Here is a 26476-nt window from a genome sequence, read left to right as displayed (position 1 = left end):
GTTTAAAGTTGTAGGATGCCAGTAAGAGAATGAAAAGGTGGTGCTAAAAGGATTAAAGAGGTAAGGCTGTCCAATTCTGGCAAAGTCATTACAAAGAAGTGCCCAGACTTTCAACAGGTATCTGGAATTTGAAGGATCAGATGAAAATGCACCGTAGAAAGTGTAAAAGTTATTTTTTAGATCAGATGAAGAAAAAGTAGGAACTGTTGGTTGTTCAAAAGACCCTTGTTAAGATTTAGTCCTGGTCTTTTTTGGTTTTTGTTCCAGAAAAATATGGCAGTGGTATGAAGTTTTGTTCACTGATTTATTGCTTACTTAATAACTTCAGCAATAAAAAATATACTGCCTAGTTTTGCATGATCCACTAAAATATATTATATAAAATATAATATAGAAGTAAAAATGTTGACCTCGAATGTCAGAATTATACATAAGAAGTCAAAGTTTTGACTTACGAAGGCAAACAAAGGAGTGATGTCAAAATTGCAGAGCTGGTAAGTTTTTAAGCTCACATGTTTCTAAAATTTGAAATCAGTAATTTGTATATGAACTTTCTAAGTTGATACATCACAATTTTAATTCATTAATGACTATTTATCTCCAGAAACATGCTTCACAAATAGTTGCCGTTTCTATTACGTTTCCTGTTGAATTCAAGCATAATTCAAGTTATGCAAACTCTGTCTTCAATGTCACACAGTGATGTGTTTTTATATAATTTGCTTTACATATATAGAAAGATTAGTCACCCCAAATGCTTGTTTTTTCCAGAGGTGCCACAGCCAGAGCTCATGTTGACTACCACCCGGGGCCGGGCAACAGTGGCAGGTCTGGACTCCAGTCAGGAATATTACCTCCAGGTCCTTGTGCTCAATGGGACGACAGAGAAACTTCTTGCAAAGAGACGATTCACAAGTAAGAAAGACAGCAGGGTTGATCGGAGAAATGGAGACAATTTAAAATCGTCTGTCTGTTGTGAGACTATATATTTAGTATTTAGTAAGTTTATATACTAGTTTTATATATAAACTAAGTTTCCTACTTACAGTGTAAGTAAGAAGCTTTTTGTATGTTGAGCAGAGATAGTAGTAGGAGATAATAAATATATTTGAGTTATTGAGAGTAATCAAGAGGTTCATGTAGATTGTAATGTTTAAATGAGTGACAGCTGTCATCTTATATAATATTCTGAAGATCATTTTTTTTACACATGCAAGCCCATAACCTCACGCTCACAGTGGCTGAGTACTAATATTACCAGTTGGATTACATGCTTGGATTGAGTGTTTCTCCAGGATTGTAAATCCGCCTTCTGACACAAACTTACTGGTAACGTTACAGTCGATGATGGCTTTCTGGGCCAGAGAGCCTCACACAGTCACCCGCACTGCGTGACTGTGTTTAAGCAGGAGCAGCTTGCAGGGAGGATAGCAGATTTAATTTAATTTAATTCCTAATGACAGAAATAGTAGGATTCATTTTAATGAAGGGTCACTTGTGTTTGGAGGCTTAGACTCGGGCATTGTAGCCCGTTGGGTTGTTTTCCTCCCCAGTTTGTGAGTCCCTTTCACAGTCGACATATTGTAAAGGTGTAAATGATTCTCTCATGTGATTGTGTTATATTTTCATGTAGCCTCTGGCTGCTTGCAAAGGATGAAAGAAGTATTAGATTACTGTGTCGAGGTAAGCGTGTCCAGGCAGGCCAGAAAATGCCTCTACTTGGAAATTCGGAACACCGGCTGCCATGTTGGAATGATGGCAGTCTGGGAATTCTTTCCTGATGTGTCTTCATCTTATTTTTACTCCCTCAGGGTCCCTTACTTATTTAATACTGTTACTGTGTCAAGGCAATTCTTACTTTTCATCCTCATTTGCAGCTCTTAATAACCCATTTTGTATTCACAATATAACATAGAAAACATAATAAATGTTTAACTGAGAATTTTTGTCCCTTAATTCCAGACAAAGATATGCTAAAAAGACTTTTGGAGATCTTACAGTTTTTTCTCCTTTTGTGTTTGCATATGAATTATAGCAACTTTTAGCACAGTGAATAACCGGAGACACAAGTGACTACAGTGGGCTCATAAAGGTTCTTTGACCTTTAACCATGAGTCTAGTCTAGAGTAGTTTGAGTTGTAGTCACATGTGTAATCCATTGTACCACTAACTGCATGTGCTGCAAAATCCACACAAGATCTATTGGTGATTCCTGAATGGTGTGTGCTAAAGTTTACTCAACTTTCAAGGATGTGTTATTGACCAGTGCTGTGTATGCTCTTCAGTGATAGACGTCATAAAGGTTAAGAACTGTGTCGGGGTGGTTACTCAAAAAACTTGCCTATTACACATTACTTGTTACTTTTCTTAAAAATAATGCAATACCTTACTTGATTACTTGCCTGAAAAAAGTAATTTGTTCCACTACTTATTAATTAGTTTAAAAATCACCTAAAACACTGTCACATAGTTACCATTAACAATAGAAACCTTAAAGTCCCAAACACCAACACAAATCCCTATCCTAATGAAGACACACATACAATCTGACTTTCATGTGTGAACACAAAGCTGACAGCACAAAACAAAGCTGAAAACCAGCTGACACTTCAAAGTGATTGTCATGGTGATTCTACTTTAGAAGCATGAACAGGCAGTAGTGCAGGCTGCATGTTGACTGCTCATCAGTCTGTTGAAGTTTGGGGTCTGGCTGCTGGGCTGGGATCAGCATACACTAACCTTTATCTTCACTCTGGATTCTTGGCTATCTTTGTGTTAGCATGTTTTCTGTGCAGATGCTGCCAAAAAGCTGATGTTGTGTTTGCAGCATGACGCGGTTGTTTCTGTCCTGGACGTTGTTACTGCTTTACTATCATGTTCCTGTGAATTTATGCAATAATACTCGAATTAATTTTCATATTGACAATAAAAACATGTAAACTCCTTTGTGACTTGCTCGTGCTGGAAACTAACAGCAAATAATGAGATTGGGCATGTTTTGGCAAAGCGACTGTTGTTCTTTTAGAGATATTTGTAAAGGTTTTTAGAGCTAACTAGGAGTTGAACCTAGAATCTCCTCATCTGTAGTCAGGCACATTATCCAGTGCACTTCTAGGTCCATGCGTTATAAAAGCCACTTAAGATCTTTTGGGATTTTCTGATGTATGTCAAAATGTTATGACTAACACACTAGTTATGTTATTTGCACTAGGGTTGTTAGGGCCACCATGCCGAATACTGACATTTATATAATCATAGAAACTTGTTTTCCTCAGCAGACTGTTGTTTTGATGTTTGAGCTTTAAATATTAAACTTGTCACATTATCTGTAAGAGTAGTGTGGATTTACTTTTTTTGTGTTCTGTGTACGTCAATTTTTAAAAGCCATTTCTGCCAGTAGAAATATAACTGACCTTCATATAGACAAATTAGTTCAATTGAATTTTATATATATATATATTATATATATATATATTATATATATTTATATATATATATATATATATATAATATATATATATATATAAATATTATATATATAATATATATCATGTATACATACACACAGATGATCAACATTTCTCTCTTCTAGTGCAGACTCTGCGGGAGGAGGAGATGATCCGCAGTGGCACCAGAGAGCACAGGAAGAAGTTGTTGCCAGGTGGGTCAGGATCAGGAGAACTGGAAGATGCAACAGAGGCTCTGCTGGATGTACCAACAGTTCTGTATCCAGAACCTACGACTACCACTCCCGCCTCTGCCAGTACTACAGGTAGTTTATGGTGGTAGATAGCATTAAATATTATTGTTGACAATTTTAGACTCTCATGTTTTCCCTTGATGCTAACCTTTTAAGCAGCAACATATTATAAAATGGGTTGCTATGGTCACAAGGGATAGTAGTGACCACTATATCACGGCCACTAGTTTATTGAATATTGTGCTTGCTCCAGTGTAATCCTTTATTAGTTTCCTAAATAATGGCGTGTGAAGCAACTTAGGTTCCATGGATATTTATCTAGCTCTGTGCACCATGTACAGAGAGGGCGCCAACTATGAAAAGAGGCCCCTGCTCCAAAACTGACACCTTGAGCATTGACTGAGATTTGTAGCTTCCCATATGGACAACTCAAATGCCCTCTAGAAAAAGGTTTTACTGTCAAAAACTTTGAAAAAATCTCGAAAATCCCAAATAAATTCTACCTTGTGCACTCAGTAATTAAAGTAATGAATTCATTCATTAGTTAATTCATTTAATTGATTAATTATTATTTTAGTAATTGAGGATGGAAAGAAAAATTAACCACAAATTGACATTCATGCCCATGATGAGTGTATAAGCTTGTGACCATAACTCTATATTAAAAAAATAGTGAGTCCTGTACGTTTTTTGGGGGGTTAAGGTGTTTTCTGACAGCTCTTAGTGACAAAGCCACACAAAACAAAAACATAGAGCACACAACATGTTCTTGCCACGACTGGTTAGTTTGAGTTGCCCTGAGTTGGACTTTGAGTTGGTTAGTTTTAGTTTGTTATTATTCATCAGAATAACAGATCTCTGAATACTACGTGCTTTGCTGATGATATTAGTGTTTTGGGTAAAAGTTACCACAAAACAACACAAAGCAGAATAAGGACACAGCCAGTGGCGTGATCAGATAGGACACATATATTTTGTCTCTTTCATGGATAATGCTTACAAAACTGACTTGAGCTAGCAACAAGCTCACATAATCTGAGCCATAGTCATACATGTTTTCTTTTGCACTACATTGGCTGCTGGCAACTATTCACTCCCACACAGTTTCATAAACAAGTCAAAATACTTACTGGGGAAAACTGTGGACTTTTTTCTGACTTTATCAAATGTTTATCATGAAATGAAAATGTTTATTTGTTAACAGCTAAAGAAGGTTTTCTCTCACTTTCCCTTTGATGCTTATGAGCTCAGACTAATCTAAAGTCATCAGATTTCTTGTCATGCACAGCCTCATCTGGTCCCCTAAACAATTTTGGCTTATCTTACTGTAACCCCACCCAAGTGGTTACTATTACCTCTCTTCTCCAGAGCCTCCAGTTACAGATACCCCCTCTGAACTCCCAGATAAGACCCCTGAGAAAAGTGGCAAAGAGAAGAGGAAGAAGAAGAAAGAGCGGGATCGTTCCAAGATGGAGAACAAGGAGGAGCAGGGAACAACACAGGGTGAACCAGCTCAGGAGAAACCCCGAAAGAGCCCATTTCCCACCCAGCCAGGTACCGATAAACAGTGCCCTCCAGTGTTACATAAACCTGACAGAATCTCCAATCACAATAGCAGTGATCAGTCATTTTAAACTAAAGTAATGTCTGGCCTCCACCAGCTTCCTTCTCTTGTAACTTAACAGTAAGTGTTTGAAATGTGATGACAGTGTTTACAGGGGGGAGGGACAGCTAAGCGATAATGACAGACCATTCTGTTTGTCTACAGGGCATTTGTTTCGCCTCTCTCCTTTATAATCGAAGGAAAGAAACAGACGTTCACATGCATGAAAGCTCTCTCCTGCATCTGTGCACCATGTCGACACACGTACACAATAGTTAGACGCCTTCACATTAAAAACAGTTTTGGTGCCATCTGTTTCCTCATTTAAAGTACGTGTGTTCTTTACATCCTTTGCTTCTTGTGTTATTTATTAAGGTATGTCTTCAAGGAAACCATTTGAATGTGCGAGCAATGCAGCTGCAGACATCGTGTTGTTGGTGGACGGCTCCTGGAGCATCGGACGCATTAACTTCAGACGCATCCGAGACTTCTTGGAGGGCCTAGTGACACCTTTCCACATTGGACCGAATCACATTCAGATCGGTGAGAAACAGAGCGTGGAGTATGGTGGTGAAAACATTTCTCATCACTAACATTGTGAAAGTCATAGTAGATTTCAAGTAGTAGTATTGCCACACTGTAGATGTCCTGACATCATCATTCACACTGTTGCAGGAGTATTGACATCACTCTGTTTCTCTTTTTGCTTTGCTCATTACATTTCTGGCCTTCTGGTTGTTATTGTAGGTTATTTTTATTGTTATACTCACAGATTTACTACTGTCACTATTGCTCACATATAATTTACTACTACATAATTTTATAATTCATGTTTATACTTTGTAAAAAATATAAATTATACACAGTCAAATGTGTAATGTAATAAAAATTGTAATCTGTTGTCATCAGCACACATAACATTTTATATGCTTTATGGTGTATTTTCCAGCTACTTTTGTTATTTATTACTGATCCCTGATCCTGAACCTGTTCACAGTCTCAGGGCAACAAATACACACAAATGTTTGTATTCTTTAGCGTGGGCCTACAGCTTTCTCATTTAATTCAAAGCGCCTGTTTTCCTAAATGAATTAGATTTGGTACGTATACTTAACCAAACAGCTCGCAAAAGTTAACAAGTCAAAGAACGATTCATAGACTAGGTTCATAGTGTTTCCTTTAACATAGTTATTTTAAGCATATAAATAATGAATAGCTGTTACAGTGACTGCTATTGAGTCATCATGCAACGTTTATTGCTGCACTGCGCAGTCTTTATTAAAGTTTTATAGTTATATGTTGAAATGTTACTGTAACCATCCAGGTATTGTTTACATTGTTTACAAATCAGCTATTAACCATTTTATAAAGGTTATTAGTCAGTATTTCATAGATTATTAATAGTAATAAACTATTAACTAACGGTGACTTGACTATGAATTAACTGTTTATTATTAATGGTCTATATAAAGTTTCCATCCTACATTTCTCAAAGTCCGTTTGCGATATTTTATATCTGACCGTCATGTGGGAAGAGGCTGACCAGGAGAACGGGGTTATATAATGTGCCCACATGGCAGCCAAGGCTCGCTGCTCCTCCCTGTTAGTGGTTAGTGTATGAGCTGCTATGTGTCATATTACTAGTTTATTTTCATCCTTTGTGAACATTTATGAATTCAATTTTTTGGTCCAGAAATCAACCAACTAATGTTACATGTGTTTATTTGTTTAGATAAAATAAGTTCTACCATGGTTCATACAAACGAAATATCCATCTTGTCATGCGCCGCGGCGCACGTGCACAAAAGATCCAAACGCAAACTCAAGCGCTAGCAGAAAAGGACACTTTATTATAATAACAAAAGGCGACCCGGGAAAATCAAAGGAGCAAAACGAGGAACTAAAAAACCCGGGGAAACAATGATGCGAGGAAGCCGGAATCGGGTCCGTGGGAGGCTGCAACAGAAAGGGGAGAAGATTACTAGGGAGCTGGGAAGCGGAGGAAACACATCAAAACTGAGTTAGACCAGTTGGCTTACGATTAGAGCGGGACCGTGGGAGCTGGGGAGGGAAGTCCGTGAGAGGGAAATCCGTGGAGGTAGTGGATGGGCCAGATGATGCACCGGGTGATCCAATTGAGCAGGAGGACAGGCAGGTGGCAGACGCTGAATGCCGGATCGAAACCTAGACACAAGTAAGCAGATTTAACGCAGCTCCAACAAGATATTAATGCAACGCTTTCGCGGGAGTCTAGTTACCACAGAGAGGTGATTAACGGACTGGCGTGGAGCATCCATCAGCGCCAGGTTAAGTAGCTCTTCAGGTAATCACCCCGATGGAGAACAGGTGTGCCGGTGATGGCCCAGCCTGGGGGTGTGGCTACCCGCGCATCACACATTCCACACACAGGACCACGGACCATGACACATCTATCCATTCATCTTCTTCTTCATCTGTTAATAAAGTCAAGGTCACAGATATAATACAGATACTTTGTTTTAGTCATGTGAAGGGAACCCGCAAAGTAAGAATTCCATTGCTCTGCGTAACTATTTGTGTTTTGCGGTGTACATGACAGTAAACATCTTGAATAAGTCCTGCTGTGATAGGGTGAGAGACTGGGGACACTGTGAACAGGCTGCTAGGCTATCACAGGGCTCAAACAGAGACAAGTCAAATCAATATTTGGCTTGTTCCCATTTGTGCATTAAGTTATTAAAATATCGACTTTTACTTACCATGCCAAGGTTTCATGTCATCATCCCCTGATGTGTGCAACACTTTATCATATTGTGCTGCCTTCATATAAGGTGCAACAACACTATTTACACCCATTATTTCCATAAAAAATGCTGTAAAACCAGCATCATAAACAACCTTTTGTTGTTTATGAGGTGACAACAAAAGGTAAGGACAATTAAAGCACAGACATGTTGAAATGGATCACTCAGAGAAGAACTTGGCGGTCTTTTTGATTCTGTCTGTTATGAACTAACATAGATGATAAAATCATGTATAATTTAGAATCTTTGTTTTAGGACTGACACAGTACAGTGGAGACCCACGCACAGAATGGCACCTTAACAACTTCACCTCTAAAGAGCAGCTGTTGGAGGCAGTGAGGAACTTCAGATATAAGGGAGGAAACACATTTACAGGTACACACTCAGCTGATGCTGTTTGATACTGCATGTGTACCGTGCATTTGTCAGTGTCTAACCATGTCTCCAGGTCAGGCACTACTCCATGTCATGGAGGAGAACATGAGGTCCAGTGCGGGTGCAAGATCTGACACTCCGTTTTTTCTGGTGTTGTTGACTGATGGGAAATCTCAGGATGATGCCATTGCTGCAGCCACCCGGCTGAAAAATGCAGGCATTGAAATCATCGCTGTCGGTAAGATGGGCAAGTAGAGCAGGTCAAGTGATTTCCTTTTTTCAATTTAGCCTTTAGACTAAAACTACTTAGCCATTAGACTAGATTCAGAAGGGGTTCCACTACTTATTTTAACATGTTATGTCCTTAGCTGGTTAAACTAACGCACAACTTGGTGTTATTCAGGTGTAAAGAACGCTGATGAAGCGGAGTTGAGACAAGTGGCCTCAGAGCCAGTGGATCTGAATGTCTACAATGTTAATGACTTCCCTCTGCTCAGCAAGCTGGTGGCACGCCTGGTCCACATATTGTGCGGGAGGATAGAGGAGCGTGGCATCACAAAGCGTATGCCACCCATCTTTGTAGCTATCTATGTTTTTCTGCCTTAAACTGAGTTGTTTTTAATGGCATCAGATGTTTCCTGGAGATTTAATGCTCTGTGTTTCTGTGTGTCCAGGAATGGAGCCTGGTTCCACAGCAGATCCGACCCTCTCCTACCCCAGTCCTACTGATCTCCGGTTTTCAGAACTTGGTTCCAGAGAGGTGAAGCTTCACTGGACCAATCCTGTGAAGCCGGTCCAACAGTACAGAGTTGTGTACCACAGTGCTGAGAGTCAGAGTCCACAGGAGGTTAGCATCTTGCCTCTTTTCACATGCTGTAAATAAAAATGGGGTTAGGCACCACTCTACATCAAGTTTAGCATTTTTGCTATTGGTATCTTTGTGATTGTTTTAATATGGTTGTGATCATATCTGGATGAAAAGGTTGAGCTGAGGCATAAATGTTAATGCTGGTAGGGGCTAGCTAAATGTTGAACATAACAAAAGAGCAACCCAACCACCTGACTTTAAAAGTATCCTATTAACTCCTTATTAAAAAGCATTGTTTACTGTCTGATACATAAAACATTTCAGCCTCTGACTTATTTCCTGTTATGAATGTGAATGTGGTTTAAAGTTCTACATTACTTGACTGAGAGATGAATGTGAAAAAAGGCGGTTTTAACCTGTAACTGTTTGCTAGGCCTCTCCTGAGCTGTGGATGATATCGTGGTCTGTTCATTTTTGATATACAAGGTTTTTTCCCCTGTTTTGAAGCCTGTCTCATGTTGCTATTTGGACTTCAGTTCTGGGGTTGGAGCATTCACTTTCACTTTCTAGCCACAGAGGCTGCTGCTTGGTTCACAGGCACTGTTGCCATATGGGTTTATAGCACAAGGATGGTTATGTAAACAAATCTCAACTGTCAATGTGAAGATTTTACAATTTCCAGGTCCAGAAATGAACTTCACTGCTATTACAAAAATTCCTAGATGTATATATGTATATTCCTAGATGATTCATAAGGTATAAAAACCCCCAGAATGTGTAGAACATGTAACATGTGCTATGTCTGTCCAGCAACAATAAGATCCTTGTTTAGAGGAACAGCAAATACTATCCAGTGCTGCTACATATTCTTTGGGTTTAGTTGTCGGATCGATCATATGTATGTCACGTCTTATGTATGATATGTTTTCAGACTATTAGTCTAAGCAGTGCTTTGTTTCCAGGTGGTGTTACCTGGCTCAGAATCTGTTGTGCTGCTGGAAGGCCTCTCCTCTCAAACTCTGTACCACGTCTCTATCTTTCCCGTGTATGAGGACAACGTAGGCTTAGCGCTCAGAGGGACTGTCACAACATGTAAGACTAGCATCACTGTTAAAGGTGCTAAAGATTGATAGGTATAGAAAGTTAGCACAAATGTAGAGTAATTCCAGCTCCATCCTTTATGAAATGTGGTAATTTTGTCATAGGTGCTACAGTATCAGTAAGTATGAAGTTGCTGTAGTCAGCAGAATTCCCTTAAATTATATTCTGCTGATAACAAGGAACAGTCAAATGTTATTTTCATTATATCACTTATATAGTGAGTTGGCAAAAACAGCTTTTAGTGTTATAAAAATAATTCCCTAAAGCTATATAGATATTAATAATACTGGTACCCTGGGCAGTTTATATAGTAAGTTTCATCCAGATTGAATAACACATCTAGGGGAAAAACATACATATACTACAAGCATCATAGTGAGGTTATAATAGTACAGTTACACATGTGATTCATTATTTAAAGGAGTTAAAGTTAAAGCTACACCCATGGAAGTTTGGTTGCTGTCACTGTTACTTTACACACCATGTGTAGTCAGCAAACAAAGTACTCAAAAGTGTGTATACTACAAAGACATGTCTGTTTTCCTCTTAGTGCCACTGGCCATGCCTGCCAACTTGAAAGTGACTCCTTCATCTTACAGCACATTGCAAGTGAGTTGGGGTGCTGCACCCGGCGCAACACAGTACTTGATCCTGTACTCAGCACTCAGCCACGGAGAGCCTGATGATGCCAAGGAGGTGATGACAGAATGTGTTGACTATATTTTGCTGCTGGTTAATGATACAGAAAAAAGTAATACCTTGTAATTGCAGCTTATTGTTCCTAAACATTCATCTTCAATAACTCACCGTCATTTTAGACTACTGACTGCTAGTGGCCTATTACCACATCACAACATCAGTGTTCAGCCTTACACTAATGTTGGCAGATACAGTCCCAGTACAAAGCACTGCGCTCAGTAATGAGATGGATGAATGATGTTGTTTCTGTATTTGCAGGAGAAATTTGGTGCAGAACAAACTGTGGTGGAGCTGGCAGGATTACTGCCAGCCACAGACTACTCTGTCACTCTTTATGCGCTTTATGAGGAGGAACCCAGCGACCCTGTCACTGCTGTTACCACCACATGTGAGACATTATCTAAACAGTCTAAGACCGGATTTTTCACTTTCACTTACACTGTGTCTTTATGATTTCCTATTTTAACATTTCTCCTTCTCCACCGTTCTGCACTCTACCATTGTTTCCTCTGCTAAAATGGTCAAAGATCAGCCTTCTGTAATATAGACATTGGTAACTGTACCTTTCCAAAGTTACTTCAGTACACTTGAGTGCACTTTCAAAGTTCTTCTGCTCTCGTTTTTTACTTTGCAGTCCCCCTCCCAACACCACTGAGTGTTCAGTTCCCGATGGTCACCCACAGTATGATGAAGGTGAGCTGGGTGCCCGGGGCTGGGGATGTCCCCGGCCATAGAATCACCTACAGCACCAACCACGGCAGTGATGTCAAGCAGGTACCTTCCCAAACAAGCCAGTCTTAAAGGATAGGTAACTTAACCTTGTAACTCTTCAGGAGACTACACAATTTCAATTTCATTAGCACCTAATAAAATGGCATGTTGTATCTGGGTTCAAGTTTTTTAACCAGTTTCTAAAAGCTCATTTTTACTACCATCGGTAACTCATCAGTAAAAGTGTGCTCTTCCTGCCATATGGAGTCTAACTAGTGATGCTCAGTGGAGTCATTTGTTTAACCTGGTTGTACTCTATGGTGTGGTTGTGCCTCAAGTGATGAAAGATGTTTCCATCTTTAGTGGGGACAGTTTTCTTGAATATTGTGCAAAGAATTGTGCTTTATTGGAGGTCTGACATCTTGTTGCCAAGTACTAAATTACCACTTGTAATTTACCACCGCCACAGTGTTGTGCTCTAAATAGGCTGATATGACAAGTGAGTCATGTTTGCAGTCATGCAGTTTCTCTCTGATAGTTAATGGTTTAGTAAAGTTAATAAAGTAAAGTGTAGCTTCTGTACTTTAGACTAATGTACAGAAGCTTCTGTGCTCTGTCCCATTTACTGCATTAACAGTTCAAAATGTTTGATAAATGAAATGCTGCCTCAGCCATGTCAGTCATTGATATATATTAAATATCCTTCCAGGTGGAAGTGACAGGAGTGAACTCAGTGCTGGTGCAGAACCTTTCCTCTCTTTCCAGATACCTCATTTCTGTTCAGTCTCACTACGCACAAGGCCTGTCTGCAGCGCTCACCAGTAACGTCACCACACGTGAGACAAAATATTTGTTTTTGGCATGAAGGCATCACCTTAGGCTACATTTGTTATATCAAACTGACTTCATGTTGTCTTTTTTATTAATAGTTTTTTGGGTATAAACTTGTTGATGCAATCTTTGCTATCTTTGCTCTTTTTCCATAGATTGAACTGAGGAAATGGGAATAAATGGTGTGTTTTTGTTGCAGGCTGCTAGTAAAAAAGTGCTTAAAGATTAAAAATCGGTTCTTTCCCAAGTGTTCTGTTATGTGCAGACACAGTATTGGTTCATCAATTGCGTTAGATGCTTTTAAATTCTTGAATGATCGGTAGGTCAGTGCTGAGTGGTTCCACAAACAAAACAAAACAAAGCATTCCTCAGAAAATGGTCAGGTACAAAAACTGGACTAAAAAGGAGTGAAAAAACAGATAATGTCCAAAGAAATACTTCAGCATGTGGCTCAAGGCTTTTGCACAGTACTGTAAATGTTATTGATTAATAATGAGAAATGTCATAATGTAGCTGTCTCTCTCTCTTTTTTATTTCCATACACATTATTCTTTTCTTCTAGTGAAGGTGCCTCCTCCTTCAGACCTTAGGGTAACTAATTTCTCAGACAGTGACATCATGGTGCGCTGGGAAGCTGCAGCTGATGATGTTGTTTCTTACCTCATTAAGTGGATCTCCCTAAGTGGAGGCGACCTGAGACAGGTGGGGAAAATTATTGGATTGCTGGAGTACATATTATGAATTAAAAAATACGATATAAACTGTTGTCCTGTGTGTCCCTGCTGTGTATTTCAGCTGCGTGTGAGTGGTGACAGTGAAGGAGCAGTTCTTGGAGGGGTGGAGGATGATAAGGAGTATCAGATTTCACTGTCTGCACTCTATGGAGATGGAGCTCAGAGTGAAGCTGTGGCCATACGCTACAGCACCTGTGAGTCACACATTTTCTGATCCTGAGCATTTCTCAAACTCAGGAAGGGCGAGCCTGATGAAACCATTTACCTAAGTCACATTAGCAGCAGTGTTCAGCCTAAAAAATACACAAGTTAAAAGTCATGCATTTGAGTCATGCATCCATATTATTTGTTTATTTATTACATTATTTTTGAGACACTGTTAGTTGTTAGAAGCCAGTGTTTTAATGATAAGACATATATGACAGTAATGAGACAACCTAAGATGTCCAAGATTACCACAAAAACACAGAAATAAAAATCATAGAATCACAGAAAGCTTGTTTTTCTCCCATTAGTCTTTAGGCCCAGTTACCTTTTACTTTTCTGTGGTCAGCAGCCCTTCGTGTCATATTCTGTACAATATAGCATTACTACTACAATAACCTGTAAGTAAATGAACTTCATTGTGTAATTGATGGCAGTTCTCAAAGTACTAGTCACTTAAAGGTTAAATTTCACATCTAAATTCTCATCTTTGAGTAACTAGAACTCTGAGCTATGAAATAAATGTAGTGAGGTTAAAGTATCAAATCAAAGTATCAAATTCTCTGTTATACTTTACATTTATTGTCTAAAAAACACTTTGCCTTGCTGCCAAAATAATTTCCTCCTATAAAGGAACAAAGTGAGGGTTAAGTGTCGTTAGCTGTGGTACTTTATCTCTTCTATGATGTTGCTGCAGTGTCTGGTGGAGGCCCAACCAGCCTCACGGTTTCTGATGAGTCTGCCGTCAGCATGGTGATCAGTTGGGTACCTCCCAATGCTCATGTCCTCCAGTATCGCGTGTCCTACACAGCATTGACTGGAGCTGATAGCCAGGATCACACTGTGAGTGGGTCGTAGTCATTACATCTTCACCTCTCCTGGGCTTCAGCCGGCTGTCATGTGTCAGAATTCCATAAGTCCCAAAACTTTAAATGAGTTCTGACTGTGTTGGGATGATAGTGTTGTTTGTTCTCTGCAGGTGCTGGTCCCTGGTGGAGAGAAGCAGGTGATGCTGGAGTCACTGCAGCCAGATACGCGCTACAGCATCTTGGTCACTGCTGAGTACCACAACAGAGAAGGAGGCAGCGGTTCAGCTCAGGGCAAAACTGGTGAGTCAAACAAGGGAAAGATGTCAAGACAGCTCAAGTGCAACTTCCAGTGAAGAGCGACAGGTTTACATGCAAAAAGTGCAAATGCCCCATTACTTTACCCTTACAGGAGGGATATGCATATGTTTTTGGGCAGTATTGTTTCTACAGCACTACACGTACAGTCATTTTGGTCCAGAGACACAGATTCCTTTCTCTGCATAATGATGGGCTCTCTGAACAATGAGACAGCAGCCAGTACCAGTACAATACCAGTACTGCTCTTGATACTTGGTTGTAAGTTCAAAAATTACTGGGTGCACTGTGTCTACGTTTATTGTCCATGCTAGTGTGCAGATGACATTCTTTGGCTTTGTTTTGTTTTTTGCTTGTTTTCTTCCTTTTTTTCTGTCTCTCTAGCCACTTTGCGGGTAAGCAGTGTGAGTGTGGTCAGGTCAGACCACTCCAGTATCTGTGTGTCATGGAGACCAGTATCTGCCATTGATGGATATCGTATTGTAATCCAGGATGTAAAAGGTATTCTGTAATCATGTCTACAGTGATGTGAAAAGGTGTTTGCCCCCTTCCTGATTTCCTAGTGTTTTGCATCATCAAACAAATTTTAATATTAGAAGAAAGATAAGACAAGTAAATACAAAATGCAGTTTTTAAATGATGATTTCATAGATTAGAGAAACCTCCCTGGTCCTGTGAAAAAAAAAAAAGAAAAAGATTGCCCCTCTTGTTAAATCATGAATTAACTGTAACTAACTACATTTTTTGGAAAGCTGAGTTGAGTTTCACTAAACACACTCAGGCCTGATTAATTGCAGACTTGGGATGCAGACAGAATGATTTCCTGTGTCGTTCAGTGGTGCTTTTTGATATGGCATGGTGGTGGTAATGTATTATCTGGAGCTGTTTTTCTGCTTCAGGACCTAGAAGACTTGCTGCGGTAAATAGAACCATGAATTGCTGCTGTCTACCTGCTTTGGAGGTTTTTTTTCCCTTAATTATTAACCCCTTCATTTAGCAACTGCATTTTGTGTTTACTTGTGTTATCTTTGTCTAATTTAAATGTTTTTCATCATCTGAAATATTTAAGATGTGACAAAACATCCAAAAAATAAGAAATCTATTTCATAATTTATATGGAAAATAATTATATATATATAATATATATATATATATATTATATGTGAGTTATTAGTTGTAACAGAACATACAGTGATTGCTGGCAATTTACTCTGTCGTGCATGTGTGCATAGACAAGCAATCAAAGCAAGAAGTTGTGAGTAAGTCCAGCAGAAGCCACTGTTTCACTGGTCTGGAACCTGAGACTCTGTATCGCATCAGTGTGCACTCTCTTCTCGGCTCAGCAGAAGGCCCGGCAGTCTCCATCCTCCATCCCACAGGTCTGACATGTTCTCAGAAACACAGATGATCATTGGCCAGCAAACACAAAAACTAATTTAATTCACAGTTTATGTATGAACAGTAATATATTATTCTATATAAATAATTTCAATGCAATTTTGTTACAGCTGCAGCTCCAGCCCGAATTGCCATCCATCCCCGGATGTACCCTATCCACAATGAAGGTAAATCTTTAGATCCACGTATACTTTATCTTCAACTTCTTCTGAGTAGCCTATGAAATATTTTGGGCTGAATTTAAGACACGAGTTCAGCAGATTCCCCAGTCAGAGTGTGTGTGTGTGTGTGTGTGTGTGTGTGTGTGTGTGTGTGTGTGAGTGTGTGTGTGTGTGTGTGTGTGTGTGTGTGTGTGTGTGTGTGTGTGTGTGTGCGTGTGTTTCTGTCTTTGCATGAATCAAAATCCAGCTGAAAGGCAATAGCCCACCAATAATATGTTCCAGTCCTGTGCAGCAATCAGTTTTCACCAACACTATCATTTACCTGTATGCGCACAAAAATCAGAGGGGTGCCGTCAAAGTTACCACCGGATTCACGGACCATGTGCACTAGACACTGTTATTGTTACTACTGCATGTTAGTGACTGAATCACTGTAAATAGACATGTGCACACCAGCTATTCACAGCTAGCGTGTTTCCATATTTTTAGATATAAATGCGGTATTAAGGTAGATTGTGGTGAAATTACAAAAACACAAAGAAAAAAATTGAATAATAATAATATTAGACAATAATAATAATAAAAACAACAACAACAACAACAACAACAACAACAACAACAACAATAATAATAATAATAATAATAATAATAATAATAAACATTTAACCTAGAATATGTTTAAAGGTGAGATTAAAGGTGAAGAATGACAAACCAGAATAAATGAAGGAAGGAGGTGCCCATTTGATAATCGGGCAGTTGTGGAATAAACAATAACTTCAAGATTAATATAAAAAGAAATTAAGTGAAAGTGTTGACCTCTGGTAAGAATGGGCATCGTTTTTTAATGACTGTGGTGCTGATATGCAAAGCTTTTTAATATGATGGAGATCACTTTTGTTTTTAAATTGTAAACAATAAGTTTTCTAAGAAATATTTCTTAGAAAGTTGGTGTGTGTACACACTGTTTTTGAATAAAACCCGAGCATACAGCAGTGCTTTTGCCTACTTTTACACTCTTGTGTTGCAGTGTGCCCTGAAGTCACCATCAGAAACAGCATTGTTAAAGGTGAGACACGCTGTCCTCCCTTTAAACTGAAACTTAAAAAGACAACAACAACAACAACAACTACGAAGGAAGCACCACACTGTGTTTCTGTTACGTTTGTGCTGGTTTAGGGTTCAACATGATGGAAGCCTTTGGTCTGACTCAGAGAGCTCACTCATCGGTGGAGGGAGTGGCAGCCGAGCCTTTTGTCTTCAACACGCTCCCCACCTACACTCTGTACAGAGACGTCCAACTGACACAGAGCACCAAGTGAGAATTTCTTTCAGTCCTCCACCTTTTCTTTGTCATTGTATTTTAATTTGAGTAAACACCAGTTCACTGACATAGACACTAATGCAATGCTTTTCAAAATTTTTGTAGCATGTCTCATAAGCCAACCCTAACATCACATGGTCCTTTTTTGTGCTGTGCTTGTGAGACTCAGGCATGGAAAGGAAAATTATGTAAACTTTCACAGAAATGTGTTTAGTCAGTGATAGAAAAAAGTGAATCTTGCGGTCTGTCTTGCCATCCTTCCAGGTTTATCCACCCCGCAGGTTTCTCCACAGAGCACACCATCAGCATTGCCTTCCGAATGCTGCAGGATACACCCAGGGAGCCTTTTGCTCTCTGGCAGCTCACAGACAATGACTTCCAGCCAAAGATGGGAGTGGTGATTGACCGTGAGTAACACTGCCTGCACCTTCCCGCCTCCTGCACTGGAAGCATGTCTTTGGACTTGTTGCAGTCCCTTAATCGTCTACATTGTTCTTTAACAAAAACAGAGAACAGAAGTGAACACATTTCTGTAAACTCACCTCCCTAAGCTCATTATTGTGGCTTTTACAGGAAATAACAAATGATGACCTTATTATCCTGTGTATTTGTGTTTTTGCAGCAACCACCAAGCACCTGTTATACTTCAGTCTGGACTACAGAGGTGAAGTGCAGGAGCTGACCTTTGACCAGCCACAGGTCCACAGGCTGTTCTATGGCAGTTTCCACAAGGTGAATGTAAAACTAGGAAAATAGGCTACCCTACGCTGAGAAGCGCCCTATGGTCACCGGGAGAGAGATAACCGTCCACTCTCACATTTGTTTTAATGATGGGCAGTTTAGGATCATCATTTAACTTAACCCCACTGCATTTCATTGAACTGTGAGAGGAAGACTCTCCCAAAGTGTGAGGTAGGGTTAGTGTTAGTAGATATGATGACTTAGACCTCAGACGCCTAAACGGCACATTTTCTTCCATTTGGCAGGTTCACCTTTCTGTTAGCCAGGTGAGTGTATCCTTGTCTGTGGACTGTCAGCACGTGGGTGAGAGGCCAGCCCGTCCTCTAGGCAACCTGCCCACCGATGGATTTGAGATGCTGGGAAAACTGGTGAAGACCCGAGGACCTAACAGTGGCTCAGCCCCGGTATTTAACATTCTTTGATATTAATTCTAGCTCAGCCTATTAATGCACTCTAAACATACCTTTAAAAACTGTGGATGATCACTTCCTCTGTCCTGTATTCAATGTCTGTTCTGTGCTCTTCATCACTTCCAGTTTCAGCTGCAGTCTTTTGAAATCGTCTGTAACACCACGTGGGCTTCAGAGGATACCTGCTGTGACCTGCCTGGAGTGGTCAGTGTGCTAATATTTACATTCACCTTTCTTCAACCCTTATTATTTCACAAAAAAATCATATAGCTGTCATGATTTTTTTTACCAAGTGGTGGTGCAACATTGAGAGAACCTTTCTAAGAGCAGCGTAAATTTGCTCACTTAATATCTTTATTATTGTGTCTGTGTAAGAGAGATGAGGAGAGCTGCCCTGCCCCTGCGTACACCTGTACCTGTTCCTCTGACGTCCCTGGAGCTCCTGGTCCCCCTGGACCACCTGTATGTCACCTCAAACACACCCAGAGTACTTGTTGCATGATTCCTCACTGTTAAACACTCAGTTCTTTGTCTTCTTTCCCAGGGGAAGCCAGGCCCTCGTGGCGAAAAAGGTGAAAAAGGAGAACATGGCCAAAAGGTGAGCTGAAAGCTTTATTCAGACCTTTCAGATGCAGTCATGGCTTTATTTAGAAGTTTGTGTATAACAGTCAGGTTTTTCTCATTTTGCCTGAGAAGTTGAACAGCTTAAACCCTGCTGCTCCTGCCACAAGAGGAGACTTAGCAAACAGGCATTACTTTTTTTTTAACGATTAAATATTCCCTGAAGAAAATATGCAAAGAATCAGCTAAAAAAATACAAATGCAGCTGTTGAACAGCTGTTTCCATGTAGTTTCAGTCACAGTGTAGGTAGGGATCGCTCAGTAGGTAGAGTGTTTGCCCCATGATCTGAAGGTTGGAACGGCTACCCTGAGGTACCCCTGAGCAAGGTACCGTCCCCACACAATGCTCCCCGGGCGCTACATTGGTGGCTGCCCACTGCTTCACTGGGTGAAAGAGTTAAATGCAGAGGAGTAATTTCCCTACAGGGACTAACGCATACACAATACACAATAAATGAGTGTTACATCAATGCGCAACTGACAGTGGAAGGGAACTTAATCAGACTCATGAACATGAGAACATAACATAAAATAATATCTCAGATTGTTTGTTGAAACCAGAACCATCTACCTGTAAGTCTCACTTTTCTTTGAATTAGTCTCTTATTTATTTATTTATTTATTTTCAGGGAGAAGTAGGTCCTCCAGGAAATCCTGGACTTGAGGGAGGCCTTGGACCTGTGGGCAGCATCGGGCCACGAGGCATTACAATGCAGGGCAAAAAGGTAGATTTAACCCTCTGGGGTCCAGGGTATAATTGGCTGTGTTTGACTACTTTGGATTTTACCTTTATATTTCACCTTAGAAACGGTTTACTTTGCCTTGTTTTGTAACATTTCTTTTCAGCACAACCTAATGTGTCCGGCTACACAGTTTTTTGTCGTTTTTTTTTTTTTTTTCTGCCTGCAAGGGAAGCACTGTCCTTACAAAGTCCAGTGTTTACTGTTTCTTCCTGCACTAAACATGACAACAGTACTCAGGAAAAAGTATGCTGAAAATTATTTATCATAACCCGAATTTTAGATGGGATATAAACACTATTTAAAAGCTGGTATATAGTTTGAAGTCTGCACTTCAAACCATGTCATTTGGACTCGCCCATCTGACGAACCCAGAGGGTTAAATGTGTACCAATACAGTAACTATGGTGAAAGCTTTGCCAAACAAATGTATGTGCATCCATGTGGATAGTTTATTGTGCAAAAACGTACTCGTATTAATTTCTTTAGGGTCCACCAGGAGCAAGGGGAGAGAAGGGAGATCCTGGGCGACCGGGAGTGCAGGTAAGTTTAAAGTGAAGTAATGGAGTCACCAGAACCTAACCATCTGCTTCTAACAGCTCTCTGTCTCAACCTACTCTGTCTCTCTAGGGGGTACCAGGACCACCAGGTCAAAAAGGGGAGGAGGGAATTGCAGGTGCCAAGGTGAGCTGCTTGATCTCAGTCAGCACAGAATGCATCAAGCTGAGCTCTGTTTCTGTCCTCATCTCTCTGCTACATCTCTCACAGGGCATCAGAGGTGTGGAAGGGAACATGGGCGCACCCGGCATCACTGGACCCAGGGTAAAGCGTAAATACATCTTCATCTGTTTGTATGCATTTTTGCCTTTGCTGCCAATTTTAAGTTTGGGCAGTGACACTGAGTTTGAGAAAGTGCATCTTATCATCAGGGAACAGTTTAGACTGTGAACGAACCTTTTCCATTTTAGACACTACACAAGCTGTCCTCTAGCACCACTCTCAGGACAAAGTATCTTTGTTCAAGGTTCAAGGTTCTTTATTTGTCACATGCATAATTATACAGGTATAACACACAGTGAAATGTAACCTGACACGCTCCTCGACTTGTGCAAAAAAGGGGGGGAGGAAGAACATCATATATAATATATACATTAGGTGAATGTGCAGTAGTAGCATGTAAGCAGCAAGCAGGTGAATTCTGTATATTAAGTGAATTAAATAAGAATAAACAATATGAACATATTTAAAATTAAAGGAATTTGAAATGTACATTGTGCCGGTGGGTTTGTTTAATCAAACTTTGAAATGAAATACGGTCACTGTAGTTCAACACAGAAAACAACATTCAGCTCAACTGCTGTTCATTTGGTTCTTTTATTTTTTATACAGTGAGGTTGAAGTTGTTACCAATTTATCAATTCCTATTCAATTATCGGTATCACTTTAATTAAATTCCTTATCAATTCTCTTATTGATACTCATTGGATTCTCATTGGCTCCACTTTGAGAGTCACCACCATTGCTAAGCAACATATCAAAGACATTACATGCACGTTACGTTATATGTTGCAAATGATTTGCATGCTGTGTGGTCAAATGTTTGTGCATGTCGGAGGTATTTCCCCTCTCCGTTGTGATCAGTGTTTGGTCATTACTCAGAAAAAGTAGTTATTACACATATTACACAGTACACTTTTTTAAAAACTAATGCAGTATGTTATTTAATTACGCAAGTGAAAGTGGACTTGGGAAGTGGGATTGATAGACAAACAGACTAACAATTCCAAGGGGAACCACTGGGAACCGGTTCTTCACCTCCTTAGTGAGGTGTAATGAGCTGCTCTTTTATGTGTCCTAACCTTATCAAGTAAAGTCATACAAACATGTGGTGTGTGTATAATAAAACTGTTTGCTATCAGGACTTTGTGTCTGACTCACTGTAGGTTTATGCATCTAGCATATTCTATCTATCATGTATAAACAGGGTTTCCAAGGAATGCCAGGATACCCAGGGCCTATAGGAGAAAGGGGCCCCCCAGGTCCTGTGGGACCTACGGTAAGACCTAGGAAATAAATATCACATAAAAGTCTGACCTGTCCTTACAGCTGGTTATTTATCTTTACACTCTACACTACAGGGCTTGCCAGGTAATAAAGGGGAAAGAGGAGAAAAGGTGTGTTATATCATCATTATCTTCTTTTTTTTATATAGATCAGCTGTAATGGCATCTGATCTTCTTTTTAAATACCTTCTAAAATGTTTCAGTTTCTTTTCAATTGACTTTATCTGGACAAACAGTTTGTAACTCTGATTGTTTTTTTACAGGGAGAACCTCAGTCCATGGCTATGATCTACCAACTGGTCACACAGGCCTGTGAACAACTAGTACATAGTAAGCACTCTAAAAGCAAGCATGTCAGAAATGCATACTGTCTGCAGTGCTGTTTGCCCTCCTCACTGTGAGGAAGAGTCCAATAAGAGTGCCAAAACATTTTTATTCTTTGCTTTTTCAGAGGAGGTGTTAAAACTCGACATGTTCATTAACGAGATCGGTCGTAAGCCAGTTCCAATTGAAGAGCCAGTGGGGCCTCCAGGGGAACCAGGAATACCAGGGCCCAAGGGCCCACCGGGTGAGAGGGGCTCACAGGGTCGTGTAGGCCCAAGTGGAACACCTGGCAGGCCTGGATATCCAGGAGAGCAAGGTAAGCTTAGTAGATAGTTTGTTGGAAGCAAAACATCACTTACAGTTTGATGTTTAACAAAAGTTATCACGTTGATTTGTCTCTTCCCTCTCTGCAGGAAGGAAAGGTGTGCCTGGGGACAAAGGTGATGCAGGGTCCAATGTCCAGGGTCACCCAGGGGTCAAGGGATTAGCAGGTACCTCTGTATAAGTAACATAATAAAAGCACACACACATTCAAAGTTACCAAACTTGAAATGATGTCAATGGTCAATGGTAACTTTATTGTCCCCAGTGGGAAGTTGATTTGCAGTCTGTCCATAAACAGAAAGACAAAAACAAACAAAGACAACACACACACAAAAAAATAAATAAATATATTTTTTTTAAAAAGCCCAGAGAGAACAGCCCAAATTTTGTCATCAACAAAGTGCAATGTGTAATGGCAACAACCCTTATGTTTAGTGTTAATATCCATGACAATAGCAACAGGTACAAAAGACACTCTGTCTCTTGGTCTTCACTCCAAGCACTTTATATTGACGACCTGAGGGAAGCAGCTGAAAATTATTAAAGAAAGGATGGTCTGAACACAACATGACAGAGGTTGTCTTCCACAGCACTTGCCTGTTAAAAAAGTCCACAAGCTGGACCTGAGACTTCCCTGAAATCTGACCAGCCACTTTACCCAGATTACTAAGTCTGGTCTTATTGTTCAAACACACATTACCATACCAAGCAATGATACAGACCATTAAAACAGATTCAATAAAACCTTTATAAAAAAGGGTCATCATTCAGTTAAAACCTCTCAGTCTCCTTAAAAAGTACACTCGTTGTTGATCCTTTTTCACTGTAGCAGCAAGACGTGACTCAAAGGACAGAGCCTTATAACGAACAACTCCCAAATACTTGTAACTGTCCACCAGTTCAATGGCTGCACCATTTACTACTGTCAGTGCAGAATGGGGGGAATGGTTCCTGAAGTCAATTACCATGTCCTTAGTTTTCAAAGTGTTGATCTTTAAGAATGACTGATCACACCAAGAAGCAAACTCATCCACAACAGGCCAATGGGAATCCTCTTCACCATGAAGAAGGCTTACAATGACTGTAAGCTGCATATTTAATGAAATGCCTGTTAGCCTGTGTACTGCGACAGTCATTAGTGTACAAAAATATAGTAGAGGAGAGAGACAACAACCCTGTGGTGAACCAGTAGAAGAATTCAGCTGTTTGGAAAAGCAGCCGTTGCTATATGTGCTAATAATGAATGATGATAAACTCCTTGTTTTTGACTGTCTCGTAGCATGAGTGTTTTGATAAGCACCTAAAATAAAATGTAGTATTACTGTTTTAAAATGTGTATCCACAGGACCTCCTGGTGAGTCTAAGCTGGGAATCCCAGGTCCCAAAGGAGAAAATGGTATGCTGGGGCCATCTGGGATCCCCGGAACACTAGGTCAGCCGGGCGAGATTGGACCACCGGGTGTTTGTGACAACAGCGGAGGCTGCCACATGCTTCCTCAGCAAACAGGTTAGCAGCTAGAGAAAGGCTACTAATCATGCAACCCTGGGAATGTAATGAGTATGAAGATCCAGGCCTGTTTTTTGTTTTGTTTTAACTAATGAAGTACATGTGTAAGTACATGCATGTTTGTCTGGTGTAAGAGGAGCGCTACAGTAGGCAGGATTTCTAGTCTCACATTCTGGTGTGTGTTTTTTTTGTTGTTGTTGTTGTGGTGGTGGTGTTTCTTATATAGTAATATGATCATTTTGGCTGAGAGTGCTGAAGTCCCAATCTGCTGTCCACACCTTACGTTTATGAGGTGCAGCCAATCAGAAGACAGATGGTTTAAAGAATGGTTGACTTAAAAGGAGATGAACTAAACCAGCTTGTTTTAGTAGCTGCACGTGACTAAATCACTGTGGACTGTGTTCAGCTGTGAGCCATGCAAAGCTGCAAAGCACTTCTCATTTGACAGAATTGGGTAACTTTGACATCATTTTCACTTATTCGGCATCCTTTTCAAGTTTCTTTCTTCACACAGAAGACTCTTATGATGACTACCAGCCTTGAATGGAGAAAACATGCAGGAGGCAGTGGTAAGGTGACTGACATCTGTAGGAAATGACTGGTTAATTTGGAAGTGAGCAAAAGACTGACACTGGAGCACAAAAGAACTTTGAAGAGGTTTGAAGAGCTTTGCTGCATTGAAAAAGAAAATAGTAAGGGAAGATTGTGTCTCTCTCTTCTCTTATTAAAATCTTCACTCATGTTTCAAATCAGCTAAGAAATTATTCACTTAAGAACAATTAGGGAGCTTTTTCGTACAAAACCTACCAGTTGATGGATAGCTTCATAAGAGATCTTTTCCCAGTGGGATCAGTAAAGTCTTGCCTTAAACAATGTATTCGCACTGAAATCTTTGTTGCCACGTTTCTGTATTCATGCACTGTATCAATGCCAAATAGTTTAGCTGCATATGTTATTTTCTGTGTATTTCATTTGCCATTCTAACCTTAACTGCCTCAAGAAGAATGAAATTGCATAATCCATGGTGGAAAAGCTTCTTTTTCTTCCATGGTATAAATGATGCTGTGAGAACATTTCTTTCCACGTGTATGATAATTATTATATTGTTAATTATATTAACTGTATCTGGATATCCATGTTTATTTTAAACTGTATGAATTCTAATTGCTTATTTGTGTTTACATTTAATGATTTTCAAAGCTTTGGTGACAAGAATTTGTGTATAAAAGAAAGAGAAATACAGTGTCAGATAATATTTCTTTTGGTGTATCTTTTTTGTTGCTTTTTCTATGTTTTTTTTAATCTTGTTAATAAAATGTATAAAAATGTGTGTAATTAATCACAATGTGTTAGTGTGTAATCACCCTGAGACATGCATGCCTGTCTGCCAGCATCAAATCTAAAGCTAGTTCTGATTTGCAGATGCAGCCTGCATAATTTGTCCAGATTATCCGAGCTCTGTTCACTACACATCCAGTCTTCACTTATCAAATCTGTAAGATTCAAGGCTGGTCCTTAAAAGCTCCCAACAACGCAAAACTGCAGTTTTGTGTTGTGTCACTGGAACAAAAAGTCATAATGTAATGAAATTCTGTTAGGAGGGTGGAAAAAAATAACACGATAGTGTCATAATTCTTCATTCAACCATCTTGAGGAGATCATTGTTTCCAGTGGCCTCTATTTTGCAGAGCACAGCCAACCTGTAAGTGACAAGCAAAATGTTGTCAAATTGCCTGCAGTAGTAGTCTCGGGCTGGGGGGGCTGCAGTAATCCTAGCGTATTTGTCAAAATAAAGGGAGATCATTTGGACCAAAGTGGGGAAATTCTTGTTCCCTTCAAATACTTTGTACAACACTGCAGAAAATAAATTCTCGGTTACTGGTTGTAACAGGGCGGCCCTTAGCGGCTGGAAACACAGTGAGATGGACCAAGGCAAGTGTAGTGGAACAAAAAAACACATTTATTTGCTATACAGCTCTCCTTACAACAATTAATTTGTTAAGCTTCTTCACAGCACAAAAATCCATCCTCTAATGACAACTGGCAGCCTTAAATATGTTCAGCTGTCACAGACTTAACCATTATTCCACTCTCAGGTAAATTCTTAAATCCCAACCTTCCACCGCAGTATACAATATATCGATAAGAATAAAGAAATACATAAATACATTTTCACATTTACATATTAATAAA

General features: G+C 39.8%; 1 protein-coding gene across 5 annotated transcripts in view; it reads left to right on the top strand.

The window, feature by feature from the left end:
* The window catches only part of LOC102298896 (collagen alpha-1(XX) chain), a 34374-nt gene extending 8797 nt beyond the window's left edge, over nt 1-25577 (top strand). For 2 of the 5 annotated variants that reach the window (XM_042227153.1, XM_042227152.1), the window contains exons 4-42: nt 772-915; nt 3593-3772; nt 5069-5254; nt 5679-5846; nt 8342-8461; nt 8535-8699; nt 8865-9023; nt 9136-9308; nt 10232-10361; nt 10921-11066; nt 11328-11457; nt 11704-11843; nt 12490-12616; nt 13174-13313; nt 13407-13539; nt 14247-14392; nt 14529-14658; nt 15058-15174; nt 15906-16052; nt 16182-16238; nt 17260-17298; nt 17409-17547; nt 17818-17960; nt 18176-18285; nt 18540-18698; nt 18831-18908; nt 19080-19166; nt 19249-19302; nt 19955-20050; nt 20555-20608; nt 20696-20749; nt 20834-20887; nt 22050-22121; nt 22204-22239; nt 22392-22458; nt 22580-22768; nt 22866-22943; nt 24122-24283; nt 24798-25577. In XM_042227153.1, coding sequence (XP_042083087.1) covers nt 772-915; nt 3593-3772; nt 5069-5254; nt 5679-5846; nt 8342-8461; nt 8535-8699; nt 8865-9023; nt 9136-9308; nt 10232-10361; nt 10921-11066; nt 11328-11457; nt 11704-11843; nt 12490-12616; nt 13174-13313; nt 13407-13539; nt 14247-14392; nt 14529-14658; nt 15058-15174; nt 15906-16052; nt 16182-16238; nt 17260-17298; nt 17409-17547; nt 17818-17960; nt 18176-18285; nt 18540-18698; nt 18831-18908; nt 19080-19166; nt 19249-19302; nt 19955-20050; nt 20555-20608; nt 20696-20749; nt 20834-20887; nt 22050-22121; nt 22204-22239; nt 22392-22458; nt 22580-22768; nt 22866-22943; nt 24122-24283; nt 24798-24826 — 4538 coding nt within the window. In that variant the 3' untranslated portion in view covers nt 24827-25577. The remainder of the gene's footprint in view (nt 1-771; nt 916-3592; nt 3773-5068; nt 5255-5678; nt 5847-8341; nt 8462-8534; nt 8700-8864; nt 9024-9135; nt 9309-10231; nt 10362-10920; nt 11067-11327; nt 11458-11703; nt 11844-12489; nt 12617-13173; nt 13314-13406; nt 13540-14246; nt 14393-14528; nt 14659-15057; nt 15175-15905; nt 16053-16181; nt 16239-17259; nt 17299-17408; nt 17548-17817; nt 17961-18175; nt 18286-18539; nt 18699-18830; nt 18909-19079; nt 19167-19248; nt 19303-19954; nt 20051-20554; nt 20609-20695; nt 20750-20833; nt 20888-22049; nt 22122-22203; nt 22240-22391; nt 22459-22579; nt 22769-22865; nt 22944-24121; nt 24284-24797) is intronic. The other 3 variants (XM_042227155.1, XM_042227154.1, XM_042227156.1) reach the window with 3 other exon arrangements.
* The last annotated feature ends 899 nt before the right edge of the window (nt 25578-26476 follow it).

The sequence above is a fragment of the Haplochromis burtoni genome, unplaced genomic scaffold (genome assembly GCF_018398535.1).
Source record: "Haplochromis burtoni strain Fernald_Lab_line unplaced genomic scaffold, NCSU_Asbu1 Contig_246, whole genome shotgun sequence".
Lineage (NCBI taxonomy): Eukaryota > Metazoa > Chordata > Actinopteri > Cichliformes > Cichlidae > Haplochromis > Haplochromis burtoni.
Note: the sequence above shows the minus strand (reverse complement) of the source record. Positions and strands in the feature narration are given on the sequence as shown.